Below are 23,410 nucleotides of genomic sequence, written 5' to 3' on the forward strand. Positions count from 1 at the left end.
ACAAAGTATTGAGCAAAGGCTATGAATACTTGTGTACATGTGGTTTTTTTGTTTTCTAATTTTAATAAATTGCAAAGATTTCAAAACGAACTTCTTTCACATGGTCCTTATGGGGTATTGTTTGTAGAATGTTGAAGAAAAAATTAATTTAATCCATTTTGGAATAAGGCTATAACATAATAAAATGTGGCAAAAGTTAAGTGCTGGGAATACTTTCTGGTTGCACTGTAGCTTTTACATTTATATACACTGTAATTGTTACAGGAGGCATGGCATACTATCCCTATTTCCCTAAAGCCTTCATGATACCACATCTGTGCTATATCATTTTTCTCCAAAACAACAGGTGCACTTTACTTCTCCTGACCCAGGGAAGTTGGAACCAGAGGCTTTGAAAAGCCTGCTTATATAAATAGCGGGTACACTTCACTGATAATGGTGAATCAACTGCCACAACCTATCTTACATTATCAGTGATCAATACAGTGCACTTAATGAGCAGGAAATGCTTTGTTTAGTTTTACGGGAAGGCCGCCACATAAGATGCCAATATTAACATAAGACAAAAGATGCATCTCACACAATCTGACATGATAACTGCAGAGAGAATAGATATTTATATTCTGCAATCAATAAAGAAGTGTGGAGAAGTGTAACGATTAAAGGGTAATGGGCAAATAGGAAAAAGAGCAAACTGTAAGTAGTTGAGATTGAATGCGATTCTTAAATAAAAGTATCATAAGAAACAGGGAGGTTCCAATACTGAGTTTGGTACATTCATCTGGCAACTGAGGCCTGTAAACCCTATATTAGAGCCATTAAACAAGACAAGAAGATGATGTGATCTACTGAAGTCTCTAGTAGTATCAAAATAGTCGATGAAGGAATCAATTCATCTAAAGCAGGGGTCTCCAAACCTTCTAAACAAAAGGGACGATGGTTTACTGTTCTTCAGACTTTAGGAGGGCCGGAGTGCCCAGTGGGAGTAGAAAATGTCCCAACATCAGTAGGAGTAAAGAAAATGACAGTACCACATCATAGGTATTAGTGGGAGGAATAGTGCCCCAACATTGGTGTCAGTGGGATGAATAGTGCCCCATCATTGGTATTACTAGGAGAAATAGTGCCCCATCATTGGTAATACTGGGAGGAATAGTGCCCCATCATTGGTAATACTGGGAGGAATAGTGCCCCATCATTGATAATACTGGGAGGAATAGTGCCCCATCATTGGTATTAGTGGGAGAAATAGTGCCCCATCATCGCAAAGGTGGTGGGGTTGGTCTGCTCCTGTCACCGCAGAGCACCTTCCGAGTCCTCCCAAACCCCCCCTCCCTATCCTTCTCCTCCTTCGAGGCCCACTGCGTCCGACTATTCTCCCCAACCCCCCTGAAGATTGCTGTGATATACCGGCCTCCTGGATCCATACCCCGCTTCCTGGATGAATTCTCCTCCTGGCTACCCTTCTTCCTCTCCTCTGAGCTACCCACCATCATCCTTGGGGATTTCAACATCCCTGTCAACCTCGACAACCCAGACACAGCCCGTCTCCTCCACCTAACCTCCTCCTTTGCACTTGCACAGTGCATACAATCCACCACCCACTCCGACGGAAATATCCTGGACCTTGTCTTCTCCAACCGCTGTGCTCCCCACAACCTCACTAACACCCCCTTCCCTCTCTCTGACCACAACCTGATCACCTTCTCTATCTCCTCGTCCTCCAACGCCTACCCCTCCAAATGTCACACTACTACCAGCCGTAACCTCCGCAACCTTAACCCTGCCTCCCTCCACTCTGCAGCTGATCAACTCCACGACCGCATCCTCCCCCTGTCCTGCCCTGACTTGGCTTTGACCGCCTACAACAATGCGCTCTCAACAGCCCTTGACTCACTAGCGCCTTTAACCACACGCAACATCAGACCCCGACCGCTCCAGCTCTGGCAGACTGATCACACCAAAACCCTCAAACGACAAAGTCGTGCCCTGGAGCGACTATGGCGCAAAACCAAATCCCAACAAGCCTTCACCTGCTACAAATCTGCCTTCCACACCTACACCTCCTCCCTCCATGCTGCCAAACAGGCCTACTTCTTGACCCTCATCAAGGCCCTCTCCTCCAATCCTCGCCGACTCTTCTCTACCTTCAACTCTCTACTCTCGCCATCCCCACCTCCACCCAGCACCTCACACACTGCCCTTGAGATTGCCAATCACTTCAAAAACAAGATTGACACAATTCGCAAGGACATTGCCGCAACTCACACACCCTCTCAAACCGTCCCCTCTCACACAACTACCCCCTTATCCCCCCTCCCCCTCGACATAACCCACAGGGACTTCGTCGCTGCTCAAACTCTCTCCAACCCCCTTCACCCTCACTCAGCTACCCCCTCATCACCCCTCTCCCACGGCCCCACCACTGCTCTGACCTCCTCTTCCACCCCACCCTACATTCCTCATACTGAAGCTCCCCCAACACTCCACACCTTTGACCTTACTACCATCGAGGAAGTCTCCAAGATCCTCTCTGATGCCCGCCTCACCACCTGCCCCCTCGACCCTATCCCCTCATAACTCCTACGACCTTCCTCCTCCTCCATCCTACGCTCCCTCACCCACATCTTCAATCTCTCTCTCTCCTCAGGCACTTTCCCCTCCCCTCTGAAACATGCACACATCACCCCCATACTTAAAAAGCCCTCCCTGGACCCCAATGACCCGAACAACCTCAGACCCATCTCCCTGCTCCCATTTACATCTAAACTCCTCGAGCGCCTAGTCTACACCCGCCTATGCTCTCACCTCAACGACAACAACCTCCTCGATCCCCTACAGTCCGGCTTCCGTCCCCTACACTCCACCGAAACTGCCTTACTCAAACTCTCCAACGACCTGCTAACCGCCAAAGCTAATGGCCACTATTCAGTGCTCCTACTCCTTGACCTCGCTGCGGCCTTCGACACAGTCGACCACCCCCTCCTCCTCAAAAAACTACACTCCCTCGGCCTCAGAGATTCTGCTCTCTCCTGGCTCTCATCCTACCTGTCACAACGCTCCTTCAGCGTTACCTATAATGCTACCACCTCCCCCTCACTCCCCCTCTCTGTTGGGGTCCCTCAAGGCTCTGTCCTTGGGCCCCTTCTCTTCTCCATCTATACCTCCTCCCTTGGACAACTCATACACTCTCACGGCTTCAACTACCACCTCTATGCCGACGACACACAAATCTATCTCTCAACCCCCCACCTCACCCCCTTGGTCTCAGCCCGAATCACACACCTACTGAGCGACATATCAGACTGGATGTCGCTCCACTTCCTTAAATTGAACCTCTCCAAAACCGAGTTTCTTGTCTTCCCCCCAGCCCGGACACCACCCTTCATTGATTTCTCCGTCACATCCAACAACGCTACCATCAAACCCGCCCTGCAGGCCAGAGTACTGGGTGTCATTCTGGACTCCAACCTATCCTTCCAGCCCCAAGTCCAATCTTTAACAAACTCGTGCAGACTACACCTCCGCAACATCGCCAAAATCCGCACGTTCCTAACCCCAGAAACCACTAAACAGCTCATCCACTCTCTCATCATATCACGACTCGACTACTGCAACTCCCTCCTCACTGGCCTGCCTCGCCGCTGGCTATCCCCGCTTCAGTCGATCCTGAATACGGCTGCCAGACTCATTCACCTTTCCAACCGCTCTGTCTCCGCCACCCCCCTCTGCCAATCCCTCCACTGGCTTCCGATTGCGCAACGGATCAAATTAAAAATCCTAACGCTGACGTACAAAGCTGTCCACCATACTGCCCCGAACTACATCACTGACCTAATATCCAAGTACCGCCCAGCACGCACACTCCGCTCCTCACAAGACCTCCTTCTCTCTAGTTCCCTGGTCTCCTCCTCCCATGCCCGACTCCAGGACTTCTCCAGGGTGTCACCCATCCTCTGGAACTCCCTGCCCCAACCCATCAGATTATCACCTACTCTCCTCTCCTTTAGGCGCACCCTGAAAACCCATCTCTTCAGGGAAGCCTACCCCACCCCCTGCTAACTTGCCGACCTCCTCCACTCTTCCTACCACTCCATCCCCCACAGCTATCTCCTCCTGTGCCACCATCCCCTCCCTCCTAGATTGTAAGCTCGAAAGAGCAGGGCCCTCGAACCCCTCGTGTATCACATTGTATTGGTATTGTTCTGTCACATGTTCTGTCCCCCTTTGTAATGTACAGCGCTGAGCGAACTATTGGCGCTTTATAAATACTGTATAATAATAATAATAATCATTGGTATTAGTGGGAGAAATAGTGCCCCATCATTGGTGACAGTGGGAGGAATAGTGCCACATCATTGGTGACAGTGGGAGGAATAGTGCCCCATCATTGTTGACAGTGGAAGGAATAGTGCCCCATTATAGGTGACCGTGGGAGGAATAGTGCCCCATCATTGGTGTCAGTGGAAGGAATAGTGTCCCATCATTGGTGTCAGGGTGAGGAATAGTGCCCCATCATTGGTGTCAAGGGAGTGAATAGGGCCCCATCACTGGTATCAGAGGAAGGAATAGTGCCCCATCCTTGGTATTAGTTGAAAGTATAGTGCCCCATCCTTGGTATTAGTTGGAGGAATAGTACCTAATTGTTTATATCAGTGGGAGGAATTGTGCCCCATCATTGGTGTCAGTGGAAGAAAACAATGCCTCATAGTTGGTGCCAGTGGAAGAAATGGTGCCTCCTTGTTGGTGTCAATGGGAGGAATAGTACCCCAAGGGCCAGATAGAGGCAAGAAAAGGGCCGCATTCGGTCCACGGGCCACGGTTTGGAGACCACTGATCTAAAGAATGAGCACTATCTTCCTAAGCCCCTGAGGATAAACATAAAAAGAAGGCAGAATTACTTCTTTAAAGTCAAGTGGCCACAGCCAGTAGATATACCCTGTATAGGGTATGACTTCAGTATCACTATGGGAAATGTTTGCTTAATGCTGGAAAACCCAAGAGGCACTCGCAAACTAGTGGGGTACGCCTATGGGCCTGAATGATGAGTTCTCTAAGCCACCTAGAATAATGAAACAAGAGGCAAGCAATCCCTTATGTGGAACCTCAAGAGAGTCAAAGAGAAAGTCTAACTCCAATTTTAGCAACATTACATCCTACACCCATGTTTAGGTGACAGCACGCGGGGGTTCTTCTCCCGACAGCCACAGACACTTTGAAAATCAGAGTGGCTATGTAAGACTCTGCCTTGTAATTCATTCACAGAGATCTTTGAATACACAAATTACAAGTCCCGTCTGCCACTCCAGCAGACAGACTTGTTGTAGTTCTCAGTGGAACATGAGTGCAGTAATCGGCACATTGGCATTCCATTGGCACTTCCTCCAGCTCTCTAACTGAAAACCCATACAGAGGCGCACAGAAGGGCTGCAGGAAGAGTTTGACATTGCACTCGCGATCCACTGATCACAGGTACAATGCTTTGCAGGCTCCTGTGGAAAAAAAAGAATAAAAGCACATTTGTTTTTCTGCAAATATGTGTGCATTTGTTTTCTTAAAGGTAAGCTTAGCTTTTAACACATACATACAACAGAGGGAAAATTCCTCGGATGTACGAAAACAGGACAGAGGGAAGGAAGACCAATGTAGTGGTTAAGATGAAAAAAAATCTTGGGTAAAAAAAAGAGGGACACACCCCACTTCACACATTACACAGGAGCTACAGTGCTTTGAAAAAAGTATTCATACCCCTTGAAATTTTCCACATTTTGTCACGTTACAACCAAAAAACTTACATTTATTTTATTGGGATTTTATGCGCTAGACCAACCTAAAGTGGCTCATAATTGTGAAGTGGAAGGAAAATTGTGCATTTGTATTCAGCCCCCATTACTCAGATACCCCTAACTAAAACCTAGTGGAACCAATTGCCTTCAGAAATCACCTAATTAGTAAATAGAGTTCACCTGTGTGTAATTTAATCTCAGTATAAATACAGCTGTTCTGTGAAGCTCTCAGAGGTTTGTGAAATGAGCTGGAACAATTTGGAGCGAAACGTATTTTGCTCCAAAAAACAGAGCTTCGTCAGGAGTATAGAGAATAAAATAAGTCACATAATGGCTGGAAGTTGTGCTCGGCTGCAAACGGTGGCAAGATGGCATCTATCATTTGTTTCACCTCTATATATATATATATATATATATATATATATATATATATATATATATATATAGATAGATAGAGAGAGAGAGAGAGAGACACATCAAAATGGCCCCCGCACAAGCTCAGTTTCTCAACAGACATCATATTGTGGACAAAGAACTGCACATGCTCAGTATCTCAACAGACACCATCTTGTGGACAAAAAAACAACACCACAGCAACACATCAGTCCACAACACAATAGGCACTGCTGGTGCTCTCAAACACTGTTAATTCCCTGCTAATTAAGGACCAAAATTACAGTTCATACCATTATATAGCATATCTTGTGTTTTTCTTACAGATTCTGGCCATTCGTCTGAACGCCTCATGTATACATTGGCTTCCATGGAGAGTGAATCAAAATCAATTGCCTTTTCCAGAAAACTAGCCATTCTGGCCATTTGTCTGAATGCCTCATGTATATTCGTTTCTTTGCATGTAGTAGGTATCTCATTAGAGAATACCTCACTGGCTTCCAGGGAGAGTGAATCAAAATAAATCTCCTTTTCAAGAAAACCAGCCATGAGTGTACCTATCTGACCTAGGCTAGAGGTCAAAAGTCATAAAGTTATTAACCATTTGGATGTAAGGTAATAATTGCAATGGCATCCAGTCATATTGTTGTGCGCAGTACAATCCACTCCAATAGGCATTAATTACAGCTGAGCATACATTTTCTATATATTTGAATAAAGGTTATATATTTTACATTCATCAATTGGTCAGATGGTGCATTGGGAAGCGCACCCTCGTCCAGTATATATTTAGAGGCTAAGAGAAGACTGAAAATTGCAGGTGCACTTATAATTAAAGGTGCTCAGTTTATGATTTGAGCTGGTAAGAGAGCTGGGAATTTTTGTATGATTTTTTTTGGTATGGAGGAATCCTCCCCACTTTGCTACTGTGTTCTGACATTCGGGAGACTCCTCTGTCAGAATACACAGATCATTGCTTCAGCCATTGATCGAGTGGCTTTTGTCCGACAGGGTGGTTGAACAAAAGTCATTTGGTAGATCAACTTCTGTTTAACTGCAATGGCCTCATGTGGATCAAAATGTGGTCGCTCTCACCTGAAGCAGACGAATTTCATTCCATCTATAGCCAGTTTAAGAGTCTAAGCCCAACGATCATTATGGTAGCAGTGATGGGATTTTGTTAAGACAAAAAGGATCAAAAATTAAAACCATTACACCGTATCAGAAAGACAAAGAGACTCGGATGGACTTCTGAATTTTCAGGGCATTGTGAGGCTATGATAGAACAGATGGACATTTATATAACTATTTCTTGTCTCTTAACAGATCAACAAACTACAAAAGCTGAATTATGCTACAGGTTTAAAGACAGACATACATAGTTTTCTTTTTTTTTTTTTCAAACTGTTTAGCTCTGCAACTATGTTTTACCATTTCTGGATAATTGAATTAACCTGTGACTATTTCAGGAAAGAAGATATTTCAATTAATCTATTTATATGTATTTTCATTGTGAAGGTTTTCATTTATCCAGGTATAACTAGTAGCCTTTAGTAACATTCAACTGAAAATCTGTGGAGGGAGCTGAAAGTTCAAGTTACCAAACATCAGCAACCAAACCTTAATGACTTGGAGAGGATCTGCCAAGAGGAGTGTGCCAAAATCCCTCCTGAGATGTGTGCAAACCTGGTGGCCAACTACAGGAAACGTCTGACCTCTGTGATTGCCAACAAGGGATTTGCCATCAAGTACTAAGTCATGTTTTCTGATGGGGATCAAATACTTATTTCCCTCATGAACATGCAAATCAGTGCATCATTTGTTAGACATGCATTTCTGTTGAATTTTTTGTTGCTATTCTGTCTCTCAGTGTTACAATAGCTGTTGTCTTCTACTAGCAATGGTGAGGCCCAGGCACAGTAGTGAGTGATGGTAATTGAATGAAGATACCAGGTTGTGGTAAATGCTCAAAGCAAAGATCTCTAGGTACTGAAGTGTAAAGGTGTCTGCATGTAGTGTCTCTAGATCGATGACAGAAAGATTTGGCTAAAACCTTGGGCCTGGACAGGTGCTTCCTTGAGCAGAGGGACCTTGCAGGCACTGCAGGATTTCAATCCTTGTCAGCGTAGTGTGTTACCAATTGTTTTCTTGGTGACTGTGGTCCCAGCTTCCTGAAGATCATTGACAAGATGCTCACGTGTAGGTCTGGGATGATTCCTCACTGTTCTCATGATCATTGACACTCCGAGAGCTGAGATCTTGCATGGTGCACCAGACCTAGGAAGACTGACAGTTGTTTTGTGTTTCTTCCATTTGCAAATGATTGCACCAACTGTTGTCACCTTCTCACCAAGCTGTTTGGCGATAGTTTTGTGGAACAGTCCAGCCTTGTGTAGGTCTACTATCTTGTCCCTGACATCCTTGGACAGCTCTTTGGTCTTTGCCATGGTGGAGAGTTTGGAATCTGATTGATGGCTCCTGTGGACAGGTGTCTTTTATACAGGTAACACAATGAGATTAGCAGCACTCCTTTAAGAGACTGCTTCTAATCTCAGCTTGTTACCTGTATGAAAGACACCTGGTAGCCAGAAATCCTGCTGAATGATAGGGGAACAAATACTTATTTCCCTCATGAACATGCAAATCAGTGCATAATTTGTTAGACGTGCATTTCTTTTAATTTTTTGTTGTTATTCTGTCTCTCAGTGTTATAATACACCTACTATTCGATTTGTAGACTGATCATTTCTTTGTGAAAAAGCAAACATTCAAAATCAGCAGGGGATCAAATACTTATTTCCTTCAAAATATATATATCTCCACTTGCCAACCGTGCTATAGCCAAATGACAGCTACAACGTGGTTGTCCAGTTCTGGGAGGGCGTCATATAACGGCCTCCCGGAACGCGCCCTCCTGTGCTTCCGGCGATCTCTGTGTCCTATGGACACAGTTGATTACATGATGTGGTAAAATGACACAGCAGATCACCGCGTAAATGCAGTTGCCGGTTATCGGCTACACTTTCCTCACAGCATGAGGAAAGTACTGAAGATAATCGGCAATTGTCAGAGGACGGATCGGCACTGATGATCAGTGCCCAGCAGTGCCACCCACCTGTGCCCATCAGTGCGACTCACCAGTGCCCATCATTGTTGCATATCAGTACTACCTCATCAGTGCTGCCTCATCAACGCACATCAGTGAAGGAGAAAAATTACCTGTTTGCAAAATTTTATAATAGAAACAAAGAAAAAGTCTTTTTTTTCCCCAAATGTTTTGCTCTTTGTTTATAGAGCAAAAATAAAACAACCAGCGGCGAGTAAATGATAAAAATTTCATATGGGTACAGTGTTGTATGACCGCGCAATTGTCAAAGTGCGACAGTGCTGAAAGCTCAAAATTGGCCTAGGCAGGAAGGGGGTATAAGTGCCCTGTAGGAAAGTGGTTATATACACATACAGTTGTGATCAAAGGTTTGCCTCCCCTGGCAGAAATTGTGAAATTTTGGCATTGATATTGAAAATATGATCTCCTTGACTCCTATTTAAATCATACTGATAACAGAAATCACCCAGATGGCCATGATCAAAAGTTTACATACCCTGGAATGTTTGGCCTTGGTACAGACACACAAGGAGATACACACGGGTTAAAATGCCAATTAGAGGTTAATATCCCACAGCTGTGGCTTTTTAAATTGTAATTAGTGTCAGTGTATTAATAGTCAATGAGTTTGTGAGATCTTATGTGAAAGCACTGACTAGGATAGATACTGAGCCATGAGGATCAGAAAAGAACTGTCAAAAGTCCTGCTTAACAAGGTAATGGAATTTTATAAAGTTGGAAAAGGACATAAAAACATGTCCAAAGCCTTGAATATTCCAGTCATCACTTTCACTAAGAAGTAGAAAATTCAGGGACCTCTTGATACCAATCCAAGTACAGGTAGACCAAGAAAGATTGCAGCCACAACTGCCAGAAGAATTGTTCGGGATACAAAGGGAAACCCATAGAAAAATACAGGCTGCTCTGGAAAAAGACAGTGTGGTTGTTTTGAAGGAGCACAATATGATGACACAAAAATGAGCTGCATGGTCGAGGTGCCAGAAAGAAGCCTTTACTGCATCAATGACACAAAAAGGCCTGGTTAGGCATGTCAAGGTGTTGTCAGGCATATTGTAACAGAGCTTTTTTGCGGCATTGGTGCAGCAAAAGCTTCTTTCTGGCACCTCGACCAAACACCTAATTTTTCTTCAAGTATCACCGTATTGTACTACTTAAAAACAACCACACCATCGTTTTCCAGAGCAGCCTGTATTTCTTTTGAGGTTGCCTGTGGGTTTTTCTTTGAATCCCGGACAGTTCTGTCAGTTATGGCTGCAAACTTTCTTCTTCCACCTGACCTTGGCTTGGTATCAAGTGATCCCCGAACTTTCCACTTCTTAATAGGGGATTTATCAGTACTGATTGGCATATTCAACGCTTTGGACATGTTTTTATGTCCTTTTCCATCTTTATAAAGTTCCATTACCTTGTTATGCAGGACTTTTGACAGTTCTTTTCTGATCCCCATGGCTCAGTATCTAACCTAGTCAGTATATGCAAACTTTTGAGCACAACTGTACATATATATATTCTACAAACATTTGTGAAAGAATAGGTCGCTCTCAGGAGCTCAGTGAATTCAAGCGTGGTACCATGATAGGTTGCCACCTGTGCAATAAGGCCATCTGTGAAATTTCCTTGTTGCTAATTATTCCACGGTCAACTGTTAGAGGTATTATAACAAAGTGGAAGCAATTGGGAACAATAGCAACTCAGTCACGAAGTGGTAGGACATGTAAAATGAGAGCGGGATCAGCGCATGCTGAACTGCACAGTGCATAGAAGTCACCAACTGTCTGCAGAGTCAATAGCTAAAGGCTTCCAAACTTCATGTGGCCTTTAGATTAGCACAACAACAGTGTGTAGAGAGCTTCATGGAATGGGTTCCATGGTAGAGCAGCTGCATCTAAGCCTTACATCACCAAGTGCAATGCAAAGTGTCAGATGCAGTGGTGTAAAGCATGCCGCCACTGGACTCTAGAGCAGTGGAGACATGTTCTCTGGAGTGATTAATCACATTTCTCTGGCAATCCGATGGACATGTCTGGGTTTGGCAGTTGCCAGGAGAACGATACTTGCCTGACTGCATTGTGCCAAGTATAAAATTTGGTGGAGGGGGGATTATGGTGCGGAGTTATTTTTCAGGGGTTGGGCTTGGCCCTTAATTCCAGTGAAGGGAACTCTTAAGGCGTCAGCATGCCAAGACATTTTAGACAATTTCATGCTCCCAACTTTGTGGGAACAGTTCCCTTCCTATTCCAACATGACTGCACATCAGTGCACAAAGAAAGGTCCATAAAGACATGGATGAGGAAGTTTGGGGTGGAGGAACTTGACTGGCCTGCACAGAGTCCTGACCTCAACCTGACATAAAACCTTTGGGATGAAATACAGCGTAGACTGCAAGCCAGGCCTTCTCATCCAACATCAGTGGCTGACCTCACAAATGAGCTTCTGGAAGAATGGTCAAACAATTCCATAGACACACTCCTAAACGTTGTGGACGGCCTTCCCAGAAGAGTTGAAGCTGTTATAGTTGGAAAGGGCCGGCCAACTCAATATTGAACTCTATGGCCTAAGACTGGGATGCCATTAAAGTTCATGTGCGTGTAAAGGCAGGGGTCCCAATACTTTTGGCTTGTGTGCGTATCATTCTTTGCATTCCTTATTGTGACACTGGTGGCCCAAAGGAAGCTGATAAGTCTTTTCTCCCCCCCCCCCTCCTGCTGCTGGTGTTTCAGTTACATAGTTCTAGTTCTAACGTACACTTTGTGACCGTATAATCTGTTAACCGTTGCTATTTGGTTATTTCCATTTTAGCAGTGTTTTGCTCTTAAGCGTTAACTGGTGATGTACCCCCTAAACCTTCATTCTGTGGTCTACTCTTCTGAACCAGCCTAATATAGAGGTGCTACTAAAAAAATCGGACCTCATGCATTATTATTTCACACAGTTAAAATATGTCTGAACCCAGAGTGTAAGAAGGCTTGCAAGATCAGGGCAACCACTGGGGACAAGCAATCAAGCGGCCACTGCAGGGGTAGCACTACAATAGTAAAATGACTGTAATGTTCTGCCAAGTGCAAATGAGAATTTTGGAATAGTCACATGCAATATTTCTTACATACCTAACAAAAATGAAATAAAAAATATTTTGAATTCATGACACATTAGCCAGTAAAGGCTAAAATCTACACATTCCCTCAATTTAGCATACAGTTAATAAAATGTGCAAAATACAGATCAGTGATTTGAGTCCTGGATGAGCAGTATTGTAATAGTGCGATTTTTCAAAACTGTAAACATGTAAAACAAGTGTTTTTAAAAATGACAATCTACCCCATTGGTTAAAGTACTTGTTCAATAATAGCTGGTGTGTGTGTTTGTGAATATTGCTAGTTTCTCATTTAACAACTTTGTCTGTCCCAAGTTTCATATCAAGAGATTAGCTGTCAGACTGAAAACAATTTACTAAGCTTAACATACACAAATACTGTTGTTGCTGTGTGTGCAGACCAAAACACATTAGCAAAATGGAAACGGATTACGGAACATTGTTTTGGATACCTAAAAGAAAGTCTGTTACAATGGAAAGTTGAATTCTTAAAGGGAACCTTGCAAAAAATTGCATTTAAAGCACATCTTTCATTAGGGAAATGTGAAGGCTACTGTTGCTTACATCTCTAACAAAGCTAGTTGCCTGGCTGTTAGGTTGACCCACTGGCTGTAAAGTCATTGACCTACAAAAATTGTGCAGGTCAGGAGAGTTAGAGAAAAGTCAGCAGTCCTTCACTGTATGCTTGTACAGGTCAGAGGCCTGCTAGGCAATTAGTGTTTTCAGAGTGTTGGCAGATTCCAACTTTTGCCCATACCAGTTTTTTTCTTCTTTTATACACTTCACTATGCACAGGTGCTTCAAGGTATATGCATTAAATATAAGCTATTACTATTTTTGCAGCACAGAAACCAGAATGCAGTTATTTGGAAGGTTATGGTTTTGCTCCATCTCAGAGCTCTTGTACACCCTCCCCACCTCACCATCAGCCAGTGTGCAATACAGAGAGGAGCTTATGCTGGGTACACACGTAAAGTTTTTTTTTTCCATTCAACAGGCTGAATATAAAAAAAAAAAAAAGATTGCTGTACTAACTATGCAATATTAGTGTTGCAATCTCCCCCACTGAGCTATTGTGTTCTGACAGGGGGACCAACCCCCACCAGGGCACACTAATCAGCATGCTCGTGTGGGCCTGAAACTAGAAGGCTCTTTCCATCAGACATTTTTTAATCTAGGTAAGAACCCAAATGACAGCTATCTTTATTAATATACCCCAAAAACTAGTATTTTCCTAATTTTATTTTGAAACTGTCATTTTCCAAGGATGATGGATACAAGGTTAATAAGTAGGGCTCCGGAAGCTTTGAACTACATATTTCACATTTCTTATTAACAGTCCATGTAAAATGAATGTTATAGGTTTTCAGTAAACTATTAGAAAAGCGGAAAATGAGAGTGCATTAAGATCTGTGTCAATGGTCTTTTTTTCTGATAAGGAAGCAGAAGTGACTTACCAGAATATGTCTTATCACCTTGTACAAACTTGGTAAAGGACATGATCTACGAAGAAAGGAGAGAAGCCTGTTTATAGGGTGAAATTCAGCTTAAGGACTTTATGGATGTGCCTGCATTGCAGTAGCAGCTGCACAGAATGTACACGTACACGGTGGCTCTGACTCTGCGCTTCATTAACACAGTGCACGCTACACTGGGCACTATACTGCAGAGTCTGGGCTATAATGCTGGTTGATGAGAGGATAAAGATGCCGCAGAGTCACATGCAAGATTTCCCTTTGATACAGTTTAAAGCTGTAAATGTGACAATACAGTCTGGTCCCTGTACACAGTCCATACGAGTCTTTGATCTCTGTTCTATATTAAAACATATTTCTAAATGAATTCCTAGAAATGAGAAGGTGGCCTATTTTGCAGATCAGATAGCTGTTCTCATGTGAGTAGTAGAGAGGGTCACTTCAGTGTCTGGGTGTTGGATGGTTGGAGGCATCAATCAGCTTCTGTGATATGGCACAATAACATGGCAATAGGTGAACATAAAAATTAAAATGGGTAGATTGTCGAGGGCAAGAGATGAAACAAGATGACAGACGCTAAGGTGAAAGTGGCAAAACAGTTATATTTCAGTTGCTGATTTAGGTGTTTGGAGGTCCACTTCAGACTAAAGGAATTATTGAGATATCCATAGGATTTTCAAGATTTTCAGTGTGAGAAGGGATTCAAAATCCCTATGAAGACTGCTGGATAATAACATATTTACTGTTCGGCATTTCTGGTCCAGACGGGAGGGCACAAAGACTCATCAGGATGGATATACAAGAGGGTAATAAGTATTGAACACGTCACCATTTTTCTAGGTAGATATATTTCGAAATGTGCAATTGACATGAAATTTTCACCACATGTCAGTAACAACCCATGCAATCTATACAGTGAAGGAAATAAGTAATTGATCCACTACTGATTTTGAATGTTTGCCCACTCACAAAGAAACGATCAGTCTAAAAATTGAATGGTAGGTGTATTGTAACACAGAGACAGAATAGCAACATTTCAAAAGAAATGCATGTCTAACAAATTCTGCACTGATTTGCATGTTCATGAGGGAAATAAGTATTTGATCTCCTATCATTCAGCAGGATTTCTGGCTACCAGGTGTCTTTCATACAGGTAACAAGCTGAGATTAGAAGCAGTCTCTTAAAGGGAGTGCTGCTAATCTCATTTTGTTACCTGTATAAAAGACACCTGTCCACAGGAGCAAGCAAACAATCAGATTCCAAACTCTCCACCATGGCAAAGACCAAAGAGCTGTCCAAGGATGTCAGGGACAAGATTGTAGACCTACACAAGGCTGGACTGGGCTACTAAAGTATTGCCAAGCAGCTTGGTGAGAAGGTGACAACAGTTGGTGCAATCATTTGCACATAGAAGAAACACAAAACAACTGTCAGTCTCCCTAGGTCTGGTGCACCATGCAAGATCTCACCTCATGGAGTGTCAATGATCATGAGAACAGTGCGGAATCATCCCAGACCTACACGTGAGGATCTTGTCAATGATATCCAGGCAGCTGGGACCACAGTCACCAAGAAAACAATTGATAACACACTACGCCAACAAGGATTGAAATCCTGCAGTGTCTGCAAGGTCCCTCTGATCAAGAAAGCACATGTCCAGGCCCGTCTGACATTTGCCACTGAATATCTGAATGAGGCAGAGGACTGGTTGAAAGTGTAGTGGTCAGATGAGACCAAAATCGAGCTCTTTGGCATCAACTCAACTCGCCGTGTTTGGAGGAGGAGGAATGCTGCATATGACCCCAAGAACACCATCCCAACTGTCAAACATGGTGGTGGAAACATTCTGCTTTGGAGATGTTTTTCTGCTAAGGGGACAGGACAACTGCACCCCATCAAAGGGACGATGGATGGGGCAATGTACCATCAAATCTTGGGTGAGAACCTTCTTCCCTCAGCCAGGGCATTGAAAATGGGTCGTGGATGGGTGTTCCAGCATGTCAATGACCCAAAACACACAGCCAAGGCAACAAAAGAGTGGCTCGAGAAGAAGCACATTCAGGTCCTGGAGTGGCCTAGCCAGTCTCCAGACCTTAATCCGATTGAAAATTTGTGTAGGGAGCTGAAAGTTCAAGTTGCCAAACATCAGCCAACAAACCTTAATGACTTGGAGAGGATCTGCCAAGAGCAGTGGGCCAAAATCCCTCCTGAGATGTGTGCAAACCTGGTGGCCAACTACAGGAAATATCCATTTAAAGTATATTTACAGTGGTCTAAATATACTGGTTCAAGTGTGATGCCTGTGTGAAGAGGTCAGTAAAGTTGGAAAACCCACAATTATATCAGAAACCAGCAGGGGGCAAATCCAATAGTGAAATATCCATTTTGATTACAGGATGATTACAGTAATTGTGAGTAACAGTATGTGGCATATTCAACTATGCATTTGGGGACTAAAACTGGTACTTTTTAAGCTTGGAAGCAATTGCTAACTCTAGAGAAATGCAAGCAGCTGTTACCTTCTGTGCCACATCCACTGTTGAGTACGTCAGGAGAGTGCTAAGGTAACTGGTGATAGAAGAAAGGAAGGGAGGGATGTCTTCGGTCCTAGTGAGCCTCCCCTGGCAAACTTTATGCTTTACAATGCTTTTTTACTCTACCAATAAGAGCACAGATGTTGCTGGATGTTATGACAACAGACGTATTTGATAAATGGGGCCCATTTTAGCTCTCAGCATGCTGTAATTGGATGCAGAAAGCAGGGTGTGCTGGGTTACTAGAACTAACTCCAAAAGCAAAAAATGTTCCAGCACCTTTGTAAAGTTCATTGTAGAGTGTATCCGTCTGCCCTGATTCCTAAACCATCCAAAGCACACATGTCCAGCCTGTGACAGCTGCTGGACATCAATCAATGGTGTTCGGGGACAGCTGTAGCTTGGATCTATGCTGCAGCCATCTAGGCGAGTATGTTTTTTTTATATCTCACATTTCTCTTTTCAGAGATCTACTCTGAAATGCATTGTCTTCTTTTTGGACTTGGGGCATGTTGCCTAGCTTACAAATATTCCAATGAAAACTCAAGAGATTCTGTCAAATGGATCCCAACCCTCAAAGCAAATGATGACCAACTGCCAATAGCAATAGGTGTCTAACACTAATCTTCAGTTCTTTTAAAATTAGAACAGAATAGGCAGCTCACAGAGTAGAAAAGGACAGTCATATGAGAAACCTTGAATTACATCCTCTTCAAATCCCTTTTATCCCCTCTCCTTTTTATCCCTCACGTTTCCCAAAAGTTTTATGCATAAGCTGTTGGTTAAAAAAAAAATGTTCAAATATTTTGCACCTGGAATGAAAAGCAGAGGATAAAAAAAATCTTTGGTTACACAGTGATGTATACCCATCTACTTAACTAAAAGTTCCCTTCAACAGTTGTGGCTGCTGATGGTGAAATCCTGCTTCCCGAGTTCCGAATAAAGATAAATCTGTGGATGACTTTACTTGCTGACACCAATGCAAAACAGAAAAAAAAGGAACCTAAAACGCAATTGTTTACAGGAAAGTAGTAGTGAAGTCTTGTGCTGTTCTCTACTGGTAGAAGCAGAAAAGTAAATCACTTAAAACAAGACCTGAGCTGTCCACGGTGTGTGCAATTGTAATCTACACAGATGGGCAAGGTATCACATAACTCTATATTAAAGGTAGCCTGACAAGAGAACCATAAGAGGGACCAGCCATTGCTGGCTTGTTTTTAAAGGTGCAAGTGTCTGGATCTTTAAAGTAGTCATTCATTCACTACTTGGTCCCTGACACAGAACAAGTACGCCAACAGACTTCACTGTCTGCATGCTTGTAGCTAACTCCCCTACGTCTCTCTACCTTTTCAAAACATCCCTTGCTCCCCAAGGATGAATTAACAAAAAACCCATATACATACATTTTTCGAGCATTTGTCAGCCAAGTCCAGTGACATTAGGTTTCCCTTCTTCTTCCAAGGTGGCAACAGTGGGTGTTACCCAACATGCGAGCATTGCTCTGTCCAGCAGTACTGTCAGTCCATGCTGTGCTATGATGTGCCCCCAGGGGGTGTGTGAAATTTGGATTCCTTCACTAGAGTGGCAGTGGTGGGTGGTACTCAATGACGTGTGAGCACTGCTGTACTGCAAGTCCATGCTACTTTATGACGTGCCCCCAACGGAATGTCGATGACAGCCAGGGAGTGAGATGTGCATCATGGAAGAGGAGTGGCGAGTCTGCAGAGGACAGTACTGATGAAGGGGACGACGACAGACCTTCTCTCTGAAACATGTTTCCCATGACTCCTTGCAGATTGCAAATGAGCAAGAGGTGATTTGGATGTTTACCTGGTGTGGAGGTGCTCATTCCAGTTACATCATCGGCAGTTCTCTCAGTACTTGTGGTGACCGGTGCTTCCACAGCGGCTTCAGCCTGATGACTTGAGGTCCAGCTCTGGGACTGTCTCCACCTAGTTACATGCTGATCTTTTCACTTAGACTTGCATTACTTATTGTTTTTATTTGTGCTACACCAAACAAAGCTTACTACACTAGGAGGCTGCTATTTTTATTCAACAGCTTTTGGGCATTGCACTTTTTAAATAAAAGCCAGTACTGGCGTTAAGATTTTAGTCCCAAAAAATTACCCGATCATACTGCAGATTATATGCGATTATTGTTATGCTACATATAGATTCAAACACAACTTAATAAATAAAATAACTTTACTATAAAACAATAGCTAAAACAGTTTTTCAACTTTAAACTTTTGAAATCTGTCAGCATTCTTCAAGGATTCTAACAAAACATGCGAATATAAAATACACTAAATATTTACAGGACCCAGTAAGCCCTGGTTCACACTGGATACAACGTTGAGATCGTTAGACTTCAAATGAAGTCGCACGATTTCAGTCAGATGGCAGTGCAACTTCATAGACATTTGTGAGACTTCATGCACGTTGCACCTCAAGTCAGCAAAAGTGGTGCAGGAACTACTTTTTGTAATCGGTGTGACTCCGATGAAGTTGGTTCTATTGCCGATCATTTGATGCGATTTGTCAAGTGATTTGAACAGTCAAATTGCATGACAATTTGCAACAGTGTGAACCAGGGCTCAGAAAAGTACAGAACAAAACATTGATATACAAAATTTCAGTTATATTAACAGGTGGATACAAAAACAGAAACATTCCTAAACAGAGACATGCATGACAAAGCTGAGAGCCTCCGCTGTAAGACTGAATATTGCAGTAGGGTGGAGTACACCCTACTACTACCTAAGTAGATGGACAAACTGAAGCTTCTGTAGGCCAGCATATGCATAGCTTCAGGAACAATCCCCAGGTGTCATTATTAGCAGGTAAGTCAGGGTGTCTAGTACTGCAATATGCAGGGCGCAGGAACACCTACTCTTCACAGCAGGGGGAAGAACATGCTGAGCTGTAATCTTTGTCACATACATCTGTTTATATCTTAGCACTGCCATCATTTTGCAGTAAAGCTCAACCAATTGAACTTTCAGTTTAAATTGACTAAATGAATTCCAGGTGCATAAAAAGAGAAAGTGTACAAAGTCTATCAGTTTGTTTTCTTTAAAAATCAACCACAGTCTGTCCAGAACAACCTGTCTCCTGTCAGCATACTGCAGAGTGGTACCCTTGCTCTCTGTGGGGAAGCAGTGGTTTCTTTTCAGCAATATGACATGCCTGATTCTGAATCAGAGCTCTGTAATTAGCATGAAGCATGAGCTTTGGCAATTACATAGCTTTGACTCAGTGGTGAGTGTGTTAGATCTCTAAGGAGAGACCACTGCTTCCCTACAGAAAGTAAAGGTCCTTCTCTACAGCTGCTGGCAGAGGACAGACTTTTCTACTCTGGCTGTGGCTGCTTTAGAAAAAAAAAACCTGTGAGACACTGAGCACATTGTGTTTTAATGCACCTGGAATGTATTTAGTCAATTTAAACTGAAAGTTCTATTGAGCTTTAAGAAACTGACCACTGAAATTTGAGGCCTATGGTTGCTCAGGAAATACTGGCACCATCCTGGCCTGCAAACAGTGGTAAAGCTTGCTGAAAATGGAAGCTCCTCAACTGCTGGCTGCCCACACCTACATAACATGTGGGGCCAATGTATTGCACAACACAAGTAAAACTGTCACAAATGTAGGCAATTCAAACTGAGCATTTTTTTTTTTTGTATGATATTCTCAACCATTACTTCCACTGGAAAAGGCATGTGTAACTAACATGTGGATCCAGAGGTGGAAAGCTGAAGGAATAGAAAAGCCTCAGCCTTTCCTGTAAAAGTTCAGTTTGGTCCGGTCTTACCCATCAAGCTACCCTATTAGTCTGTTACCAAAATAACTTATAACTAAATAGAACAAAAAGAGGCACTGTATTACATATCTTTACTGACCAACAAGAGGCAGAAAGGTGACAAGCTTACACTGACCATAGATCTATCTGGCTCAGCAGAGACCAGGATGAATTTCGATCCATCTGTGGTCATTTCCACATGAAAGAAGTCTCTATAATGATCAACTTCCATCAAACAGGATTGTTGGAAAACTTTTATTCAATCAGGGGCTTCAGCCAATCAGCTGCATTGCTGATCAGTGTATTCTGATAGGGGAGCAGTCCCTACTGTCAAAATACAATGTCCCAGGGTGGAGGATTACTCCATCCACCTGGTTTGTGTGGATGGGGGAATCTGTTTTTTTTTTTTGGATCATCTATACTAGCCAGCTTTAGTCTTTCCTGAAAAGAAATTAAGTTTTGTATACAACTTCAACTGCTTGTATCCCTGAAGCCAATGATTGCTTTTATTTTTTTTTTAACAAGATTTCGCTGAAGGTAACCTCTGCTCGTGCCTTTTTCAGCCTATGCTCATTTTGAAATGCCTGGGCTTGTGACAAACAGCATCAAAATGAACTGCAGTCTTCTCCCTGCATTTAGTTAGGGTTTTCAGGCAGCATGATGAAGAATTTAATCTTCTGTTTCTTCATCTTGCTGGCTTCTTGGCAAAAAAGGCAATGTGGTTTGTCCTCGTTCAGGATCTTGCATTCGAAGAATTCGGATGAGATTGCTGGATGGGAGGGAGCTGCAAATTAAAAAAAAACAAAAAACGAACATTAGAATGTGCATTCGTGCGCTCTGGTTATTATTTATATAGCTCAGGGGCAGTACAGTGGCTTAGTGGTTAGAACGTCACTTTGCATGCAGGGTCACTGGTTTTTATCTATATAGAGTTTGCATATTGTTCCCTTTGCTTGTGCGGGTTTCCTCCTACACTCCAAAGACATGCTGGTAGATAAATTGGATCCTGTTGAAAATGGTCCTAGAATGTGTATGTATGAATGTGAGATAGGGAACATAGATTGTAAGCTACTTGAGGGCAGGGACTGATGTGAAAGTACAATATACATAAAGCACTGCGTAAATGATCAGCGCAATATAAATACCAGTAACAAAAGAAAAAAAATAATTAAGACAATTCCAGCCAGAAAAGCTAGGTACCTAGATCAGATTCACATATAAGAACTGTTTTACTTACCTACAACACTGACCAGGAATTGTACATATTGTTGTACTATGCTTGCAAAGCAGGAGTGTGTCAATATTTTTCAGAGACTGTAATTTTGTATATTCTCCACCACTGCCCCATTTCTCCATTTATATTCTGTAACATCACTCTACCTCCTTTTTTTTCCTCTAGAGAACATTTTCACACTGGTTCCACCCACCACCAACTCTCTCCCTTTAATACATGAGCTTGCCAAGTAGTAATTCCTAGTGTTTATGTGAACAATTAAGGAAAACCTTTCTAGAAGAATTATGGAGGTGCCATTATTATCCTTCTGAAATGCTAATTGCCTGACTATTGTACAGCCTCTTTGCCTTCAATACCTTGGAAGACACCCAGAACAAGTTGGCAGTTCAGGAAAGTCAAAAGTCCTAATCTAAAAACTTGTTCTAGACATCCAGGTAATAAGTAATTGCAGAATGAAATGGTAGCAATGACAGACTGTATACTTTTTTTAGTAATTAAACTAATTTTCTTATATCTGTCTAGAGTTTGGCTATATTAAAAAAAAATAGATCAAACACTTTTTCCATGTGCCCTACTTCTCCAGAATACAGTACTTGGGGCATGAGCAGCCAAAGGACAGCCAGGCACAAGGGAGCAAGGGACTGAGTGACATTGCGGCCAGGCAATGGCACTATGCCCATTTTAGATGAACATTGGGCTTTTTCTATAACTCTTAAAAGAGAGCTGAAAAGAACCATTCATGGATGCACATTTCTAAGCATCTGAATCTCCAATTTTAGGCTATTATAGTGTATCATTATATCTTATGGATACGTTTTGGGTCTTTAGCAGAAATATCCTATGTGTCCAAAAAAAAAAAAGAAAGAAAAATAGAGTCATTTGTCAGGCTGTAAGGCCCCCCAGATGTTCTACAGTATTGTCTTGTCAGAGTTCAGGGCTGATCCCGGACCTACTCTCAAAGCTTTCAGAGGAAGGGAACATTATTGAAGGCTTTAGCACTGAACTCAAAAGATAGGACGGCTAACCAAGCTTAATCTCTCCTGGTTCTACATCTCTTCTGGACCCTACCTGTTCCTATTCTCTACAAATATTTATGCTCTCTGAACACCCTTATAAAACCTTTTCTGTGGAACTGCAAGAGAGCTAAGAGTGCACACTTTCAACTCATTAATCACAAGAAATTCAGAGGCAAGGGGCCTATTGATATTTGTGTTTACTTCAACCTCATTCCACCTGGACCAGCTTCAACATTTACTTTGAATTGATATTGAACAATCCCTTGTCCCTGGGGAAAAAAAACCTAGATCATTGCCAGCTAGCCGATTTCTGGCAACCTCTATCTTCTTAACATCCTTCACGTGTTTGCTCCATACCCTTGCAATTGTCTATATTAAAAGTGTTTATACCTCCCTATTGAATGCTGGATCTGCAGGCACAGCTCTATGGTTTCCGATTTGTAGGATGGAACCACCTTAAAAAGCTATGATACACTTATGATAGAATTTGGCCTATTAAACACAGATATTTTTTTTTTCAGCTACATGTGCCTGGCACATACATTACACAACCTCCCAGATTCCATAAAGATTATCCCTTCTAAAGTTCAGCAATTCTACACAACTGTCACACAAACTAAGTAGGGGGTTTCTCTATTCTATAACATCTTGCAAGATAACACATATTTCTATAAGTCCCTACCTTTTCTCTGTTGGGAAACTGACCTATCTACCCATCTCACCTTGAAATGATACCCAACAACCTTTAGATTTGTCAAAATTGTATCCCTCGTGGTCTTCTCAATGTGGTTTCACAGGAACATTGCTGCATATCTTATGGTATTGTGAACATCTGCATAATTTCTGGAGGAAAATCTTCCAAATCATAGCAGACATTATTGGAATAATAGTTGCTTCGTCCCCAGCTCTAGCAATTCTAAACTTTTTGTAATAGATGGCTATCCCTCCT

At 42.7% G+C, this 23,410-nt stretch overlaps 1 protein-coding gene across 1 annotated transcript in view; it reads right to left on the bottom strand.

The window, feature by feature from the left end:
* Positions 1–18,599: 18,599 nt before the first annotated feature.
* Positions 18,600–23,410, bottom strand: part of SMC6 (structural maintenance of chromosomes 6) — a 166,180-nt gene continuing 161,369 nt past the window's right edge. The window contains exon 27 of the mRNA XM_089671096.1: positions 18,600–20,995. Within this exon, the coding sequence (XP_089527222.1) occupies positions 20,881–20,995 (115 nt within the window). The 3' untranslated portion in view covers positions 18,600–20,880. The remainder of the gene's footprint in view (positions 20,996–23,410) is intronic.

The sequence above is a fragment of the Staurois parvus genome, unplaced genomic scaffold, assembly GCF_062004578.1.
Source record: "Staurois parvus isolate SC_StPar_1 unplaced genomic scaffold, SC_StPar_1.0 ptg000098l, whole genome shotgun sequence".
Taxonomy (NCBI): domain Eukaryota; kingdom Metazoa; phylum Chordata; class Amphibia; order Anura; family Ranidae; genus Staurois; species Staurois parvus.